Below are 13,529 nucleotides of genomic sequence, written 5' to 3' on the forward strand. Positions count from 1 at the left end.
ACTCAGACTTGAATTGCAGTTATGATGCTTATGACTCTGATATTCACTGGCAGATAAAGCATTGGAAAAATAACTAAGTTTCAACAAAGGACAGAGTTTAAGGATAGAAGGAAGCTGCTTCTTTGATGATATACTTGAGCTGTGAAACGAATCTTTGAATCACATAAAGCTAAGGATTTTTATTAAAACAACAGCAATAATAATAATAATAATAATAATAATAAATGTCCATGTTATGCAACCAATTATTCTTCAGGTTTTGTGTTACTGCTGTTCACCTATGAGGGTTATGTTCACAGTAGCTTATAGTAATGAGAAACTATTCAATAAATGATAAATTCTTCAATAAATGATTCAACAGTTCACTACCTTTAGTCTACTTTGGTGTCCCCTGGGGGGCTAATAAAAAATGCAGGTATTCCACTTCTACGCTCTGAAATTAGAAATCTGCATTTTTAATACACTCCCAAGGTGATTCTGCTATAGTTGTTTGGTGGATCATGCTTTGAAAAATACTTCAGTGAGAGCTAAAAACAAATCATTGGATAGCGGGTATGAGTGATTCAAAGAATGAAGAATACAGTAAGTGGAAATAATCTTCCTACCTTGTCTCAGTTCCACCCCATTCCCCATCTAGAAGAATATAATATACAAATCATACTGAGGACAGGGCTAACCTGTTGAGGCTGCAAATTATAGTGAGCCCTTATACATTCTGGATGAGTTCTTTGCTTCATAACTTCTGGGGAGGAAAGTAAGAGAAACTGAACACTCACGTTAGCTTGGATGATGACAAAGTAGCGAGTCTTATCTTCATAGTTGAGTCTCTTCCTTAGCACTACATTTCCAGTCAACATGAGGGGAATTTCAAAGGTGTCATTGGATGTCTGAAAATAGGTAAAGATACACATTTGAGATCATTTTTACTTTTAGCATTGGGTTTTTTTGTTTTGTTGATTGTTTTGTGTAGTTGCAGTTGTGGATGTGATTGTGGACACCAATGAAATACTTAGCTTGAATCTACATTAGATTATTTTAGAAAAATGAGGAGGGGGAGGTGGAGGAGGAGAAAGAGGAGACAGGAGGAGGAAAACGGAATAAGGGGAAGGAAGGAAGGAAGGAAGAAAGAAAGATAGATGTGTGTGTGTGTGTACACTCTCAGCTGACGCTAGGAGAGTTACTTAGGAACTGAGATTTAATGAGAGATTTAATGACTCAAACCCCCCATCTCAAGCTCATTCAGGGAATGTAGGCAAATTAACCTTTAATATCTAGAATTGTAATCTCTCCCTCTCATCATCTTTCTCTCCCTCTCTCTCTGGTACACACATACACTCAGAGTACACAATTGATAGATTTTTTTAAAATCACTTACTCTGTGCTCATATAATTGGCTTTGCAGGTCTTTCTTGGATATAATCATTTAAAAAGTATCATTTTAAAATATAAATGTAAAAAATGTATCATGAAGGATATTTATAATTAAAAACAGGCATTTGACATTTCCCTTGAATTTTTGCCTATTTAAGGATTGCTTATATCTATCAGTGGGACTCCCAACTATGCCAGGGAATATAAAAATGGCTTAATCTAAATACCTAAGTTAATTATGGGGCAACAATGAGTTAATAATTGCCATATATACTATAAAACACAACTCAGTGTGTTGTTATCGGTTGTTAACTTTCAAAGATTCAACAATTACAGAGACATGTATCAATTTCTAGCGTATTTATGGAAGATATGATGGGTTCCTTATCAAAAAGCCACCTTCATCTTTGGACTCAGAACTCCAAATGAGTTCACATAACTGATGGCTCTGTACTTTAGGTGAAGCTATGCACCCAAGTAGAATGGGTTTTGACAAATCTGATGCAACCATGGAAATTCCTCACTCCTTACTAGTGATTGTTTTGGAAATGTGTGTGAGATCTAATTCTAGAAAATTTGAAGAATTTTTCTTAATTGTAAAAAAAAAGAGAGACAAGAAAAATATGTTTCCCTTTCTGCTTATAGATGCTTCTGTAAGGATATAAAACCTGGAACTTTCAGCAGCCATCTTGGAACTACTGATAGAGTTAATCTAGAAGTAAATAGAATGCTGAAGATGGGAGAGCAGAAAATGGAAAGAGCCCGGATCTGTGTTGTCTCTGAGTTGCTTAACAAATCCTATTATCACCCCTTCTCCGAATAACCTGTTATGAGAGATGATGTGTGACTTTGTTGGCTAAGTCACTTTAAATTCAGTTTTCTATTATTTGCAGCTGAAAGCACTTTGATACACCTCAAAAATATATACTGAATTGAGATTTGAACTGCACCCAAGAGAAAGAATTTTCAGTTTGAGTGCAACCAAGTTCTCTGCTAAAATTAAAAACAAACAAACAAGCAAACAAATCTCCAACAAACAAATAGCATCAGGAGTCTCTCCACAATGTAAAATTCACAATGTCCAGGTTAGAGTCCAGAACAATTTGATGTATGATGAGCCAGAAAATGTGATCCCTTTTCAGGAGGAGAGAAAGCCAGTGGAAGACCAACATTAGGACAGGCAGACAGGATTTTTAAAGCAACTGTTATAATGATGCTGTTCTCAGAGGGATTAAAAACAATATGCTCAGTATAGATGAAAATATGGGAAATCTGAGGAAAAAAAATACATACTTTAAAAACAAGGAAAATTTAAACCTGAAGAGTATATGATCTGGAATTTAGAAAATAATACATAAAAAAGACGCTTTTTTTTTGGTACTTTGGAAAAGTTTAAGGTTAGAACAGAGATGGCAGAGGACACAGTAATTTTGAAGACAGATCAACAGAAAACACCCAGTTTGCAATCAAGTGATTAAAATATACTGAAAATATTTGAACAGAGCCTGTACCTGTGGATACCTAGCATGAACAGAGCCTGTACTTAAATGTCTAGCATGCCTGTAATTAAAGTCTCAGGGAGAAGAGTCAGAGAAATGGCATGAAAATATCAAACAAAAATGTCTGATAATTTCCTTAGCTGATGAAATACAAATTCAGAGATCAAAGAAGTTCAGCAAATCCCCTTAAACAAGATAATTACAAAGGAAACTACACATTGACATGCCATGGTCCAGTTGCTAAACGTTCAAAATTAAAATAAAACTCTTGAAAGCAGTCAGAGAAAAGTGGCCCATTACGTACTGGGAAACATGATTCAAATTTCCATTTACTTTCCTTATCAGAAACATTTGGAGGCCAGTGTCTAAAGTGATGGGAAGAATTAATTAAAAAATAATCTGTACTATTGTAAGGTAGAAGTTACATTTATAAATTTCTATAAGGATGACTTAGATAATGTAAATAAGTGAAGCAATGGGAGTATAAGTGGATATACATATACTGTCTGAGTGATAGAAGTTTGTTCCTAATGGGAAAACACTAATTCAACTCTAGCTGATTGCTGTCTTATCAGAAATCAGTACCAGGGTTGTCATATGTCTACTTCTTTTAAGAGAGAAGAGAAAACTAAGTTTGAATGTGACATTTCATTATTTTTAAGTATTGGCTCAAAAATTATTTGAAATAATGGGTGTCCAAAAAAAATGTCTGTGAGTAGAATGAAACTCCAGGTCACTAATTTGGGATTGCTGCTAACAAATAATGTAGCATCAGATGGAAAACAAACAAAATAAAACAAAACAAAAAATACCCTGAGATTTTTAAGTAGAACAGATTACACTTTTTACCATTTATCATACAGTGTGAGACCAATTTTAAAGAAATTATAATTGTGGTTGCAAAAGCCAGAGGTGGCCACATGTTCAGTTACGTATGTTTGGAATACACACAAGTTTGTTTTGATATTAAGAAATAAGCAGAGTAATATTATTATGCTACTAATTGTAGGCAGAATTTCTAGAGATTTAACAGCAGCAGAATGAAAGTCATCAGGTTGTTCTTTACCGTAGATCTTACAAGAGAAGAAACTGGTATTGAGGTTTCCACTAAGCTTCTATGATGACTAAAGATGGATTCTCTCTGTAAGGATATGAGTTGAGCAATGCTTTCTCTTCCAATTTACCCTAAAGTTAAGTGCTGCCGTGGTCTTATTGTTTTGCCTTATTGAATTAGGACTAGGCTCAGAGAATTTATTCCACAGCAGTGGTACCTTGCTAACATACATTTATTTCCTTTTTTTTTTGCAGTTTGGAAGCCGCATGTGACTGATTAGTTTATTCAATCTGTAGGTAGTAAAAGGTACATATTATATTTCATGCAAAGCCCACAAATCCCTGAAAAGGGGAAGCAACTCAGAAGGAATTACTGCACAGCTAACAAGACATTTCAGCCTCACAAAACTTCTAAAAGGTATCCTCCAAGTAATAATACATTTTTTTCTCACACTATATCTCAATCTTGGATAGATTTTTTTTTCTTAATGCAGTGTAATAAATACTTCCCTACAATACCTGCCTGGCCTGGCCGTTCTAGACTTGCTGCGAGTTTCTTTTTTTACAGCTTGAAGAGTAAAGATTAGGAAATGACCTTCATAAAATGCAAGCTAGAAGCATGACACACACATACAATTAACTTTTAAAAATCCAAATAGTAAAGACAAGAAATGGTTTAGAAATATTCTGCAGGATCAGCTGCCTGTTTCTACTTTTAAGGGAAAAGTGTGTCTCTGGTCTTTTTCTCTTCTGCTGTTTCTTTGATCTTTTCCACTTCACTGCCTGTGTAACCTCTTATACACACTGTGCTTTTCTGTCACATTCTCATTATCTCTCCATCTCTTGGTTTCATTATCTCTGTCTACAAACATGTGGAGGCTCATATTTTAGAGGAAAAACAAAAACAAAAAAAATCCCCCCAAATCTTCCCTTAACCCTGCTATACCCATGGGTCTTTTTTTATTTGTTTGCTTCTGTTCTCCAATGTTTTTGAAAATTTAACACAAGTGCTACAACTATTTTATTAGCGCACAACAGCGGAAAAGTGGAGCACACACTACCCTGCAATTGAGTCCTGACGCTCCAGCTCAGAAGTGGCTATGTGTTACCAGACCAGTCACGTCACCGATGAGCTGGGTTCTGTCCTATGCAACAGAGATACAACTACAACTAACGGATGTGTGAGAATAAAATTAGAAAATGCACTCATAGCTCACTTAATTCTCACAATAAATTTGGTAGAGTTTATTGTGAGTTCTTAAGTGTCTGCAAGCTCAACAGCTTTTGTTTGTTTGTTTAAAACTTTTCACAAGAAATACATAATTTAGAAACAAAGACATAGTATTTACTTTTCCACTCTTTATATTCTTAATATTGAACATGAAAGAGAAACAGTAATTGTAAAACTAACTTAAGAAGTGATGCTTTGGGGAGCCCATGGTGTTCTGAGAAGCTGCCTTGGGGAAAAGAGCAAAAAAAAAAGATGGTAGACAGGACTTCCAGCTCTAGCTTCAAGAAAACAATTCTTATTTTATTGGTGTTATATATAATATATCATTGGAAGAAATAATTTCACAGCCTAAAGCACCAAGTAGAAGCCCCATGGTTCAATGCAAAAAAACAAAAAAACCTATTGCTAGAGGCTTTATCCTCTATCTACCTTAGGTTTCATTGGAGGAGATGTGGCAGTGATGGTTTTAACTTGCAAATTCCGTAAAGCAGATGCATCACATTGGCTATAGCTTGTCCAATGATTTATTTAGAATGTTTAGGAGTCCACAGGCATAATGGAAATTTAACAAAAATGGCATATTATACCTACAAATACATTTTAAATTTTTACCTACAAAGCCCACCAAAAACTAGTTCTTAAAACTATAGCATAAATATTTTTAAATGTAATTTTGAGATAATTTTAATATAATATGAGTACTAATGTGGTTCCAGGAGCTGAGTAATAGAATACTACAATAAATATCCCCTTAAATAAGTGTGAATTTTATTCCTTATAGTGAAGTCACATTGCAAGTAGATATTTACTTACCGGATCATCTGGGTTGTACTGAATAACATATTCTATCTGTCCATTTGGGCCATCATCTATGTCTGTAGCTCCATTGTCTCCTGAAAATCCCGTAAATATTGTGGTGCCAACTGGAGTGAGCTGAAAAGAAAACAAAAGAAAAACTGTCAATTCTCATTTGATCAATGGCACACCAGAAGTGTTCCAGCACAAAACTCAGCCACTCATTACAGAAAGGAAAAACAAGGCAGCTGTCCACAACCACAGACCTGAAACATTTCCAAAGAACACTTGCCAACCTTATATAGTAGGAGTTCCTATAAAGTCTGAAATTTTTAACATTGTGGTCCTTGCTTTGGGTAAAGAAATAGAAGGCTCTGATTCAGGGTGAAGCACATTTGGACCAATTTATGACCATTAGCATCTTAGTCCTAGTGCAGAAAATGCATTAAAAAACCTGATGCATTAAGTTATCTACAAGCTAGGATTTAAATTGTAAGAAGAAATTAGTTACTTTATTTTAAATTCAAAAATCATTTCAGAGAGATCAATGAAACCCAGGCTGGTAATCACACGCAAGCGGCAAATTTGAGGAAGAGAACTGAAGATTGAAGATGATGGATGCTCTGTCTACCAGAGGAGAGAGAAAGCTGGGGTCTTCTTCAGAGCTTGTAAAACTGGTTAAGTAGAAAGCCATCATGTGATAGACTGGAGAGATGTTCGTATCTTTTCATTTTGGATTAAAACAACAACAAAACACAGTGTAGCCTTTAAAAAACCATGATTTTACATTTGGCTTAAGTATCTAGCTTTATTTCTTACTGATCTCCATCAGAGAATTACTGTTGTTTTCTCTTACTTGTAGGTCTTCACACAATGTATTCCTACATCCAGAGTCTCCACTTCCTCAAGCTTTAGCTGGAATCCTTCTAATTCATTGCATTTCAACTTAATTAGGTATTGCCTTCTGCTAAACCATTCCTGACATAGCATTTCCCACCCCACATCGGTATCTGGAGCCCTTTCTGCTATGCTTAACGTTTTACACTTTACTTCCTTAATCACTGCACTGTCAAAATGAATAAATAAATTTAGTCAGTAAACATAAGTTTTGTTCCCCTACAAAGAACTATAAACTTTTTAATATTTTGCTCTGAGATACATTTTGTTAGTTTTTTAAATGGAATTCCCTCCATAGAGAAATAGTTTCAGGGAGGAAAAAACAAGGAGCTGTCTCATTTACTTCTATTCTCAAGGGCTACAGACCCAAATATCTGCAGGGATCCATCAGGTAATGGAAAGGAGTGAAGCAAGCCTCATGGGAAAGGTGGCATCTGGGGACCACGTGCCCCTCTAAAATGGCAGCTGTGACTCAGCCCCAGAAAATCCTCACCATAATGAAATAAGGAGAGACTAGATTGTCTAGTATTCTGATTTTATAAGAAATCTCTTAGTTCAAAAATTGGCAGCAGATTTCAGAGAATTAAACTATGAATTTAACAGGGCCCCCCAAAATAAATCCATTGGCGCAGCAACCACAGCGGTTTGTAACCTCTGATTTAGAAAAAGAAGACAATTATGATTAAAGGAGTGATTTTCAAACTATACTTGTGGAGTCCACACTTTGGGGAACTGTGAGTACAAAGTAGTGCAAGTAAAAGTCAGCCCTCCTGGTAGCCAGCTTTGAGAGGCAAACTTGGACTTTCTGCAGCTCAAAGAGAACTGAGGATAAAGTGAGAGGATATGGTTTAAATAGCACATATATGGACATGGACATGCTATTGGAAATGTTAGCTAACTAAAAAGCTTCCAAATCAACATTGTAATATTTTTTAATGTAATCCCTGTCCCCAAAGACATTATTCTCTGTTATAAACATTCACCCATTCTTGTGTCGTTGTGCTTTGATTTCTGAACTATGAAAATTTAAAATTGAATGCCAATGATTTGTTTCCAGGTACCTAATAAAACAGAGTATTTAAAAATCATGGTTGCCAAAGTAAATAACTGTGCCACAGAACTGAATTAAAAAATTAAAACCAAGCAAAAGACAAAAGGAAACAAAATACTTGAGCAGTAGATGTCTAGAATTTTTGAAAACAGATTTCTGCCCCAACTTTGAAAATGTGGTGTTTGGTTGTTGATAGCAAAGGACTCAGGCAGTATGTCGGGTTATTAGTTTAGCATTTGTTTAGACTAGTGAGTTCTGCTCTCTTCCATAGTTGCACATTTAGGCCAACATCTTAGCACAGATGGTTCCTATTCATTTCCACTACTGGAAATAAGCAAACATCCACACACAGACATGTATCTGTAAAATGCAATGCCAAAATGGATCAGTAATTGGGCTTCACACATTTATCCATGATCTACTGCTCAGATGGTGGACCTATTTGGGTTTGGACACAGGCTAGGATTTGGAATGTTTGAAGCTAATATGAGAGAGGTAGCTAAGAAAAGAGAGGATAAGGCATTTTGCAGGGGGAGGGGGAGGTAATTAGGTTTATTTTCTTTTTATCAATTAATTTTTTTAATGGAGGTAATGGGGATTGAACCCAGAACCTCATATATGCTAAGCATGTGCTCTACCACTGAGCTATAGGCTCACCTCCACCCTCTACTTACATTTTGTTTTAATATGAAGGGTCTGACAAAACTAAAAAGCTCCAATGAAATGGCCTATACTAGATGCAAACAAGTAAAAGAGAGTTGGAGCATGCAAAATGGTTTAAGAAAAATAGATTTCTGCAACCTATTTCAGTCCTTTTCTTTATATATATCCAACAAATATCCTATTTCAGTCTTTTTCTTTATATATATCCAACAAAAATGCATACATACCTATGTACACACACACACATTACATTATATAAATGCACATATATCACCATTACTTATTCTCATTACAGAAGACGTAGCACCCTAGTGTTTTCTGAACTTCTATATGTTATGTGGGGGTTGAAAATCTTCACATGCCAGCCAGGTTGTCCATTGCTGATACATTATTATTCAGTTTTCAGGGCACCTCAGCCATACACATGGCCATGTTCTGTGTCCTTTAACATTTCAGTAAGTCTCAGAAATATAAATTTAGCTTTCTGAAGGGCATTCTATGCATAGGATGATTATCAGCTTGGGCAGCAGCCTGAGGATGTCACTTACTTAATTTTTGTCTTTTTCCACAAGTGATTTGATACAACTATTGGGAAAATGCATAGATAAGTACACTTGCAAAAGTTAAAGAAAATCAAAGCAAGTAAATTCAAAATTTCAACAAGATGCATAAGAGAAATTAGACTGAATGGAAAAGGTGAGCAGTTCTCAGGTAACTGCCAGATTATCTTGTGAAATATAGCTATGTGACCCAACCTAAAAATTATGAATAATGTTCATAAGATAAATTTTTTCCTTACTAATCTTACTTGCATTATTTCCCCACAGAAGCATTGTACTCAGTTTCATATAAATACCATTGATTCTTATCATCCATGGTAGTTCTGTTTTAAAAAGTCACCACGAACACTGACTTAACAAATGCTGAACTGTTGCTCCTAAGGGGAATACTGGGTTATTACATTGCTGAGGGGATATAGGATTCAGTTCCTGCAAGTGTCTGATTACAACATTTTCATCAACAAATCAATATAGAACCTTGTTTTATGTGTGTTTTTGTTTAAAAACACTTTATTTGATGTGTTTGGTCTATTCTACTGTAAAGGCTCTGTACTCCATTTTTCATTTGATTCTTTGAATTATTCAGCTCCAGAATTTCTGTTCAATTGTTTCTTTATTACTTCTCTCTCCTTGTTAAATTCCTCATTTTGTTTATGGCTTGTTTTCTTGATTTCATTGAATTATCTTTTTGTGCTTCTCTTGTAGCTCATTTAGTCTTCTCAAAACAGTTATTTTGAGTTCTTTATCAGGTAAATCACCAATTTCCAAGTTTTGGTGTTCCATTACTATAGGATTATATCTTTTGGTGATGGCATGTTTTCTTGCTTCTTCATGTTCCTTGGAGTTTTGCATTGCTGCTTTCACATTTGATGTAGCAGATACCTCCCCAAATCTACTGTAATTTTCAAGTTGGAGATATTTTTATTGGTTCTGCTTACGTCTGGGATTTTCTCCAATCTTGTGTGAATATACCTGCTCCACACTTGTTACTCCTTTATGTGGCCGATTTCTTAAGCTTGTTTATTTTCTCTGGTTTTAACAACTCACGAGTTTGGCTGCTGGAAACTTCTCTTTTGTTTTTCAGAAGGTGAAGCTACTGTCAAATTTATGGTTTCTCCTTTGCCCACACTCCCTGGCCTGATTTTCTGAGCATGTTCACTGTTTACACAAACTTGCTCTCACCATCTCACTTAGGACTGTGTACAGAGAGTTGGCCAGAGTGGGGAGTGGTGTGAGTTCAGTACTTGGGGTGTTGGGGAGGCCAATAAGGAGGTCCTTGTGTGATGTTAGCCAAGTGGCCTGTGCTGGCTTCTGGCTAGAGTCCTGAGCAAAGTTAGGAGGAACCAAACTTTTGATATTCTTATAGGTCTCTTTCCCAGTCTCCTCCCTCTCCAGAGTCATGGAGGTCATGCCTTAATAACCTGGCTGCTACTGGGGGAGCCAGGTACTCACTCATTGATCTCCCTTTCCCCTGTAGGAGAGGTCCCACCAGGCTAGTTTAGCCCCACTTTGTGTCACTTTGGAGAGAGGGACAGCATTGGGAAAACTACTCTTCCCCTTTCTAATGCATTCAAGCTTTCATTATTTTTTGCTTCAACATAGAGCTGGAATCTCTCCTCAGAGAGCTGGACTTTTACAAAGTTCTCTCATCCACGGATATCTGCCCAAGTTAGGATTACCCAGGTTTTGTCAAACCATGGCCCAGAGGAGTTGGGGCCAGTTCACTGTTCAGCTGGTTAAATGGCTTCTGCTAGTTTGCATTCCAAACTGAGGTCTTTCTCTCTATTATCCAATTCATAAGTGGGCACAACAACTTACAGGTCTCTTTGCATATGGTGTCATGGTATTGGATCCCACGACTACCACAGAGGTACTTTTGTTCATAAATAAATGCTAATTTTTATTTGTTAAATGTTAATTTTTATTTGTTAAAAGTTAATTTTTATTTGTTAAAGAAGAGACATCTTATACTACCATGATGCTGATGTCACTCCAGGCTAACTTTATATTCAGCAAAGAAATAGTATGCTGTTCATTCTAAGGAAACTATTGAGAAGGATGAATGTTGGAAAGCACTCCACAAATCATAATATTGTGTTAAATGTATATGTTTGCTGATTGGATAATTTCACTGGCATCAATGCCTTTGTATTGATAGGTAACAATAATCTCCTGACATTTGTATCTGTTGACTATTTCTTAGAGTCTCAGGTGATATAATATATTTGCATAAAAATAAAGATCTTTATCTTTATTTCTGATAGAAATAAAATGCTAAAATACATAATTTCTGAATATCTAAAATAGTGTTTCACATATATTTTAAACCAGTGCCTTCTGATAGACTTTAGTGACTTTAATGATTAAAATACACTGGAATGAAATGTACTGGAGTCTAGAAGAAAGAAAATGTACTGGAGTCCAGAAGAAAAGATTTTTTTTTATAGTAAGAACTAATGAAATAATACCACTTGAACTGGGAAATGATTGATGCAGACGATAATATTAACCAGTTTGGAAAACCTCCTCAAGAAAAAGCACCCCAAAGGGATGATTTAAAACACAACATGATCCATTGTTGTAAAATAAATAAATAAATAAACAAACAAATAAATAAATAAATATAAAATGCAATTGATGGGATTTTACTCTCCTACATACTTCATCAAGAATCCAAGTGTTTTGTTTTCCCCTCCCCTCTAAGAAAAGATAGAACATCTGAAGTGTCATGGGCATTAGGTAAGCTGAAATAAGATTCACTACACAATGATGAATATATAATAATGATTAATGACAGAACAATAACAATGGTGGTGAGGGCTCTATTTCTACTAATAACATCATCAAAACAGAAACATTAACTTCAGTGGAGCAAGATTCTGTACAAGTCTATACTAGACTAACACATGTTCATTTTTTCAATTACCAATACCATAATCTGATTTACTGTGCACTACATAGCCATTTCGTGCTAACTAGTCTTTTAAGAACAAACACCCAACAGAAGGTAATATTCTGTACAAACTACCACCGCTAGTGAAACTGGAGCCCTCCCCACCACGTTTAATTGAGACCTCAATTTTATGATTTTCTCTTACATTTTTGTAGCATAAAACCATACTCCTTGTGTTTATCCTTGTGTTTATTAATTTTACCTGTCAAGCTGACTGGGCCATGAGGTGCCCAGAAACATGGTTAAAGAAGATTCCTGGTGTGTCTGTAAGGATATTTCTGGATGAGATTACCATTTGAATTGATAGAGTGAGTAAAGCAGGTTGCCCTCCCAAACACAAGTAGGTCTCATCTAATCCACTGAAGATCTGAATAGGACAAAAGGCTGAGTAAGGAAGAATTTACTCCCCGTGCCTGACCATCTTCAAGTTTGGACATCTGCCTTCTCTTGCTTTCAGACCTGTACTCAGATTGGAATTTACACAATCACTTCTCCGGGTTCTCAGACTTTAGTCTTGGGCTGGAACTATATCAGCTAGGCCTCCAGCCTGACAATTGCTGATCTCAGAACCTCTCAACCTCCATAATCTTGTGATCCAATTCCTTATCATTAATCTCCTTTGCTATCTACCATTCTATCTAGCTATCTATCTGTCTGTCTATCTATCAATCAATCATCTATCATCTATGTATCTCTCAGTTCTGTTTGACTAATACATCCTTGATCCAGTTTCTCAACAGTGAACAAATAAAATTAAGAATTTGATTTTGCAGAGGTAAAGGTTAGTCTCCCAGGCTCTAACTCACCATGGTCTATATGGGCACTGAGTAGCCCTCTGTGGGAAAACTGCTGATGTAACTGCACTAGGGGCCACACAGTCTTTTAGCAGTTTGGTCATATTCCATGATCCTTTTAAGACTGCCTACAGTTCTTCCATAGTCAGCTATGCAAGATACTGTAAATTCCTGAACTCTAACTTATGCAGGCCTGAAAAATAGACCCATTTGCAAATGATTAGTTACTGTCTTCTTCTTGCCCCTGCACTTATCTTCAAGGTTTTCTCAATTACATGTATGGTTTGAAGATTATCTTTCCTAAAAATAATCTTTCCAAATTAGAAGATATCCATGCTTTGGCTATAATTCAGCCTTTAACTTCCTCTTCTGATAAAGTAATTTCATTAATCTCTCTTCCCAGTCATCCTTGCCTTGGAAATATGCTTTAGAAATAGTGATATATTTAAGAACCAAAGGAGTCTCCACAAATGAAATGGAGTGTTGAATTTGTAAACAGGTACACATTGTTAAGAAATTCAACTTTTTCTCACAATGATAAAATTGCATTATCTCTTAATCTATGATTATTTATTGAGAGTGTATTATGGGCCAAACCACTGTTTCTATGACCATTATGAGTGGTTTTATATTAACTCATTAATATAATATTTGTTTTATTT

The 13,529-nt window shown here is 35.7% G+C and overlaps 1 protein-coding gene across 3 annotated transcripts in view; it reads right to left on the minus strand.

Annotated features, from left to right (window-relative positions):
* PCDH15 (protocadherin related 15) overlaps positions 1–13,529 on the minus strand; it is a 721,184-nt gene that overhangs the window by 341,742 nt on the left and 365,913 nt on the right. For all 3 annotated transcript variants that reach the window (XM_074374029.1, XM_074374028.1, XM_074374030.1), the window contains exons 6-7: positions 5,968–6,087; positions 777–887 (exon numbers count right to left, since the gene is read on the minus strand). In XM_074374029.1, coding sequence (XP_074230130.1) covers positions 777–887; positions 5,968–6,087 — 231 coding nt within the window. The remainder of the gene's footprint in view (positions 1–776; positions 888–5,967; positions 6,088–13,529) is intronic.

Source organism: Camelus bactrianus, chromosome 11 (genome assembly GCF_048773025.1).
Source record: "Camelus bactrianus isolate YW-2024 breed Bactrian camel chromosome 11, ASM4877302v1, whole genome shotgun sequence".
Taxonomy (NCBI): Eukaryota; Metazoa; Chordata; class Mammalia; order Artiodactyla; family Camelidae; genus Camelus; species Camelus bactrianus.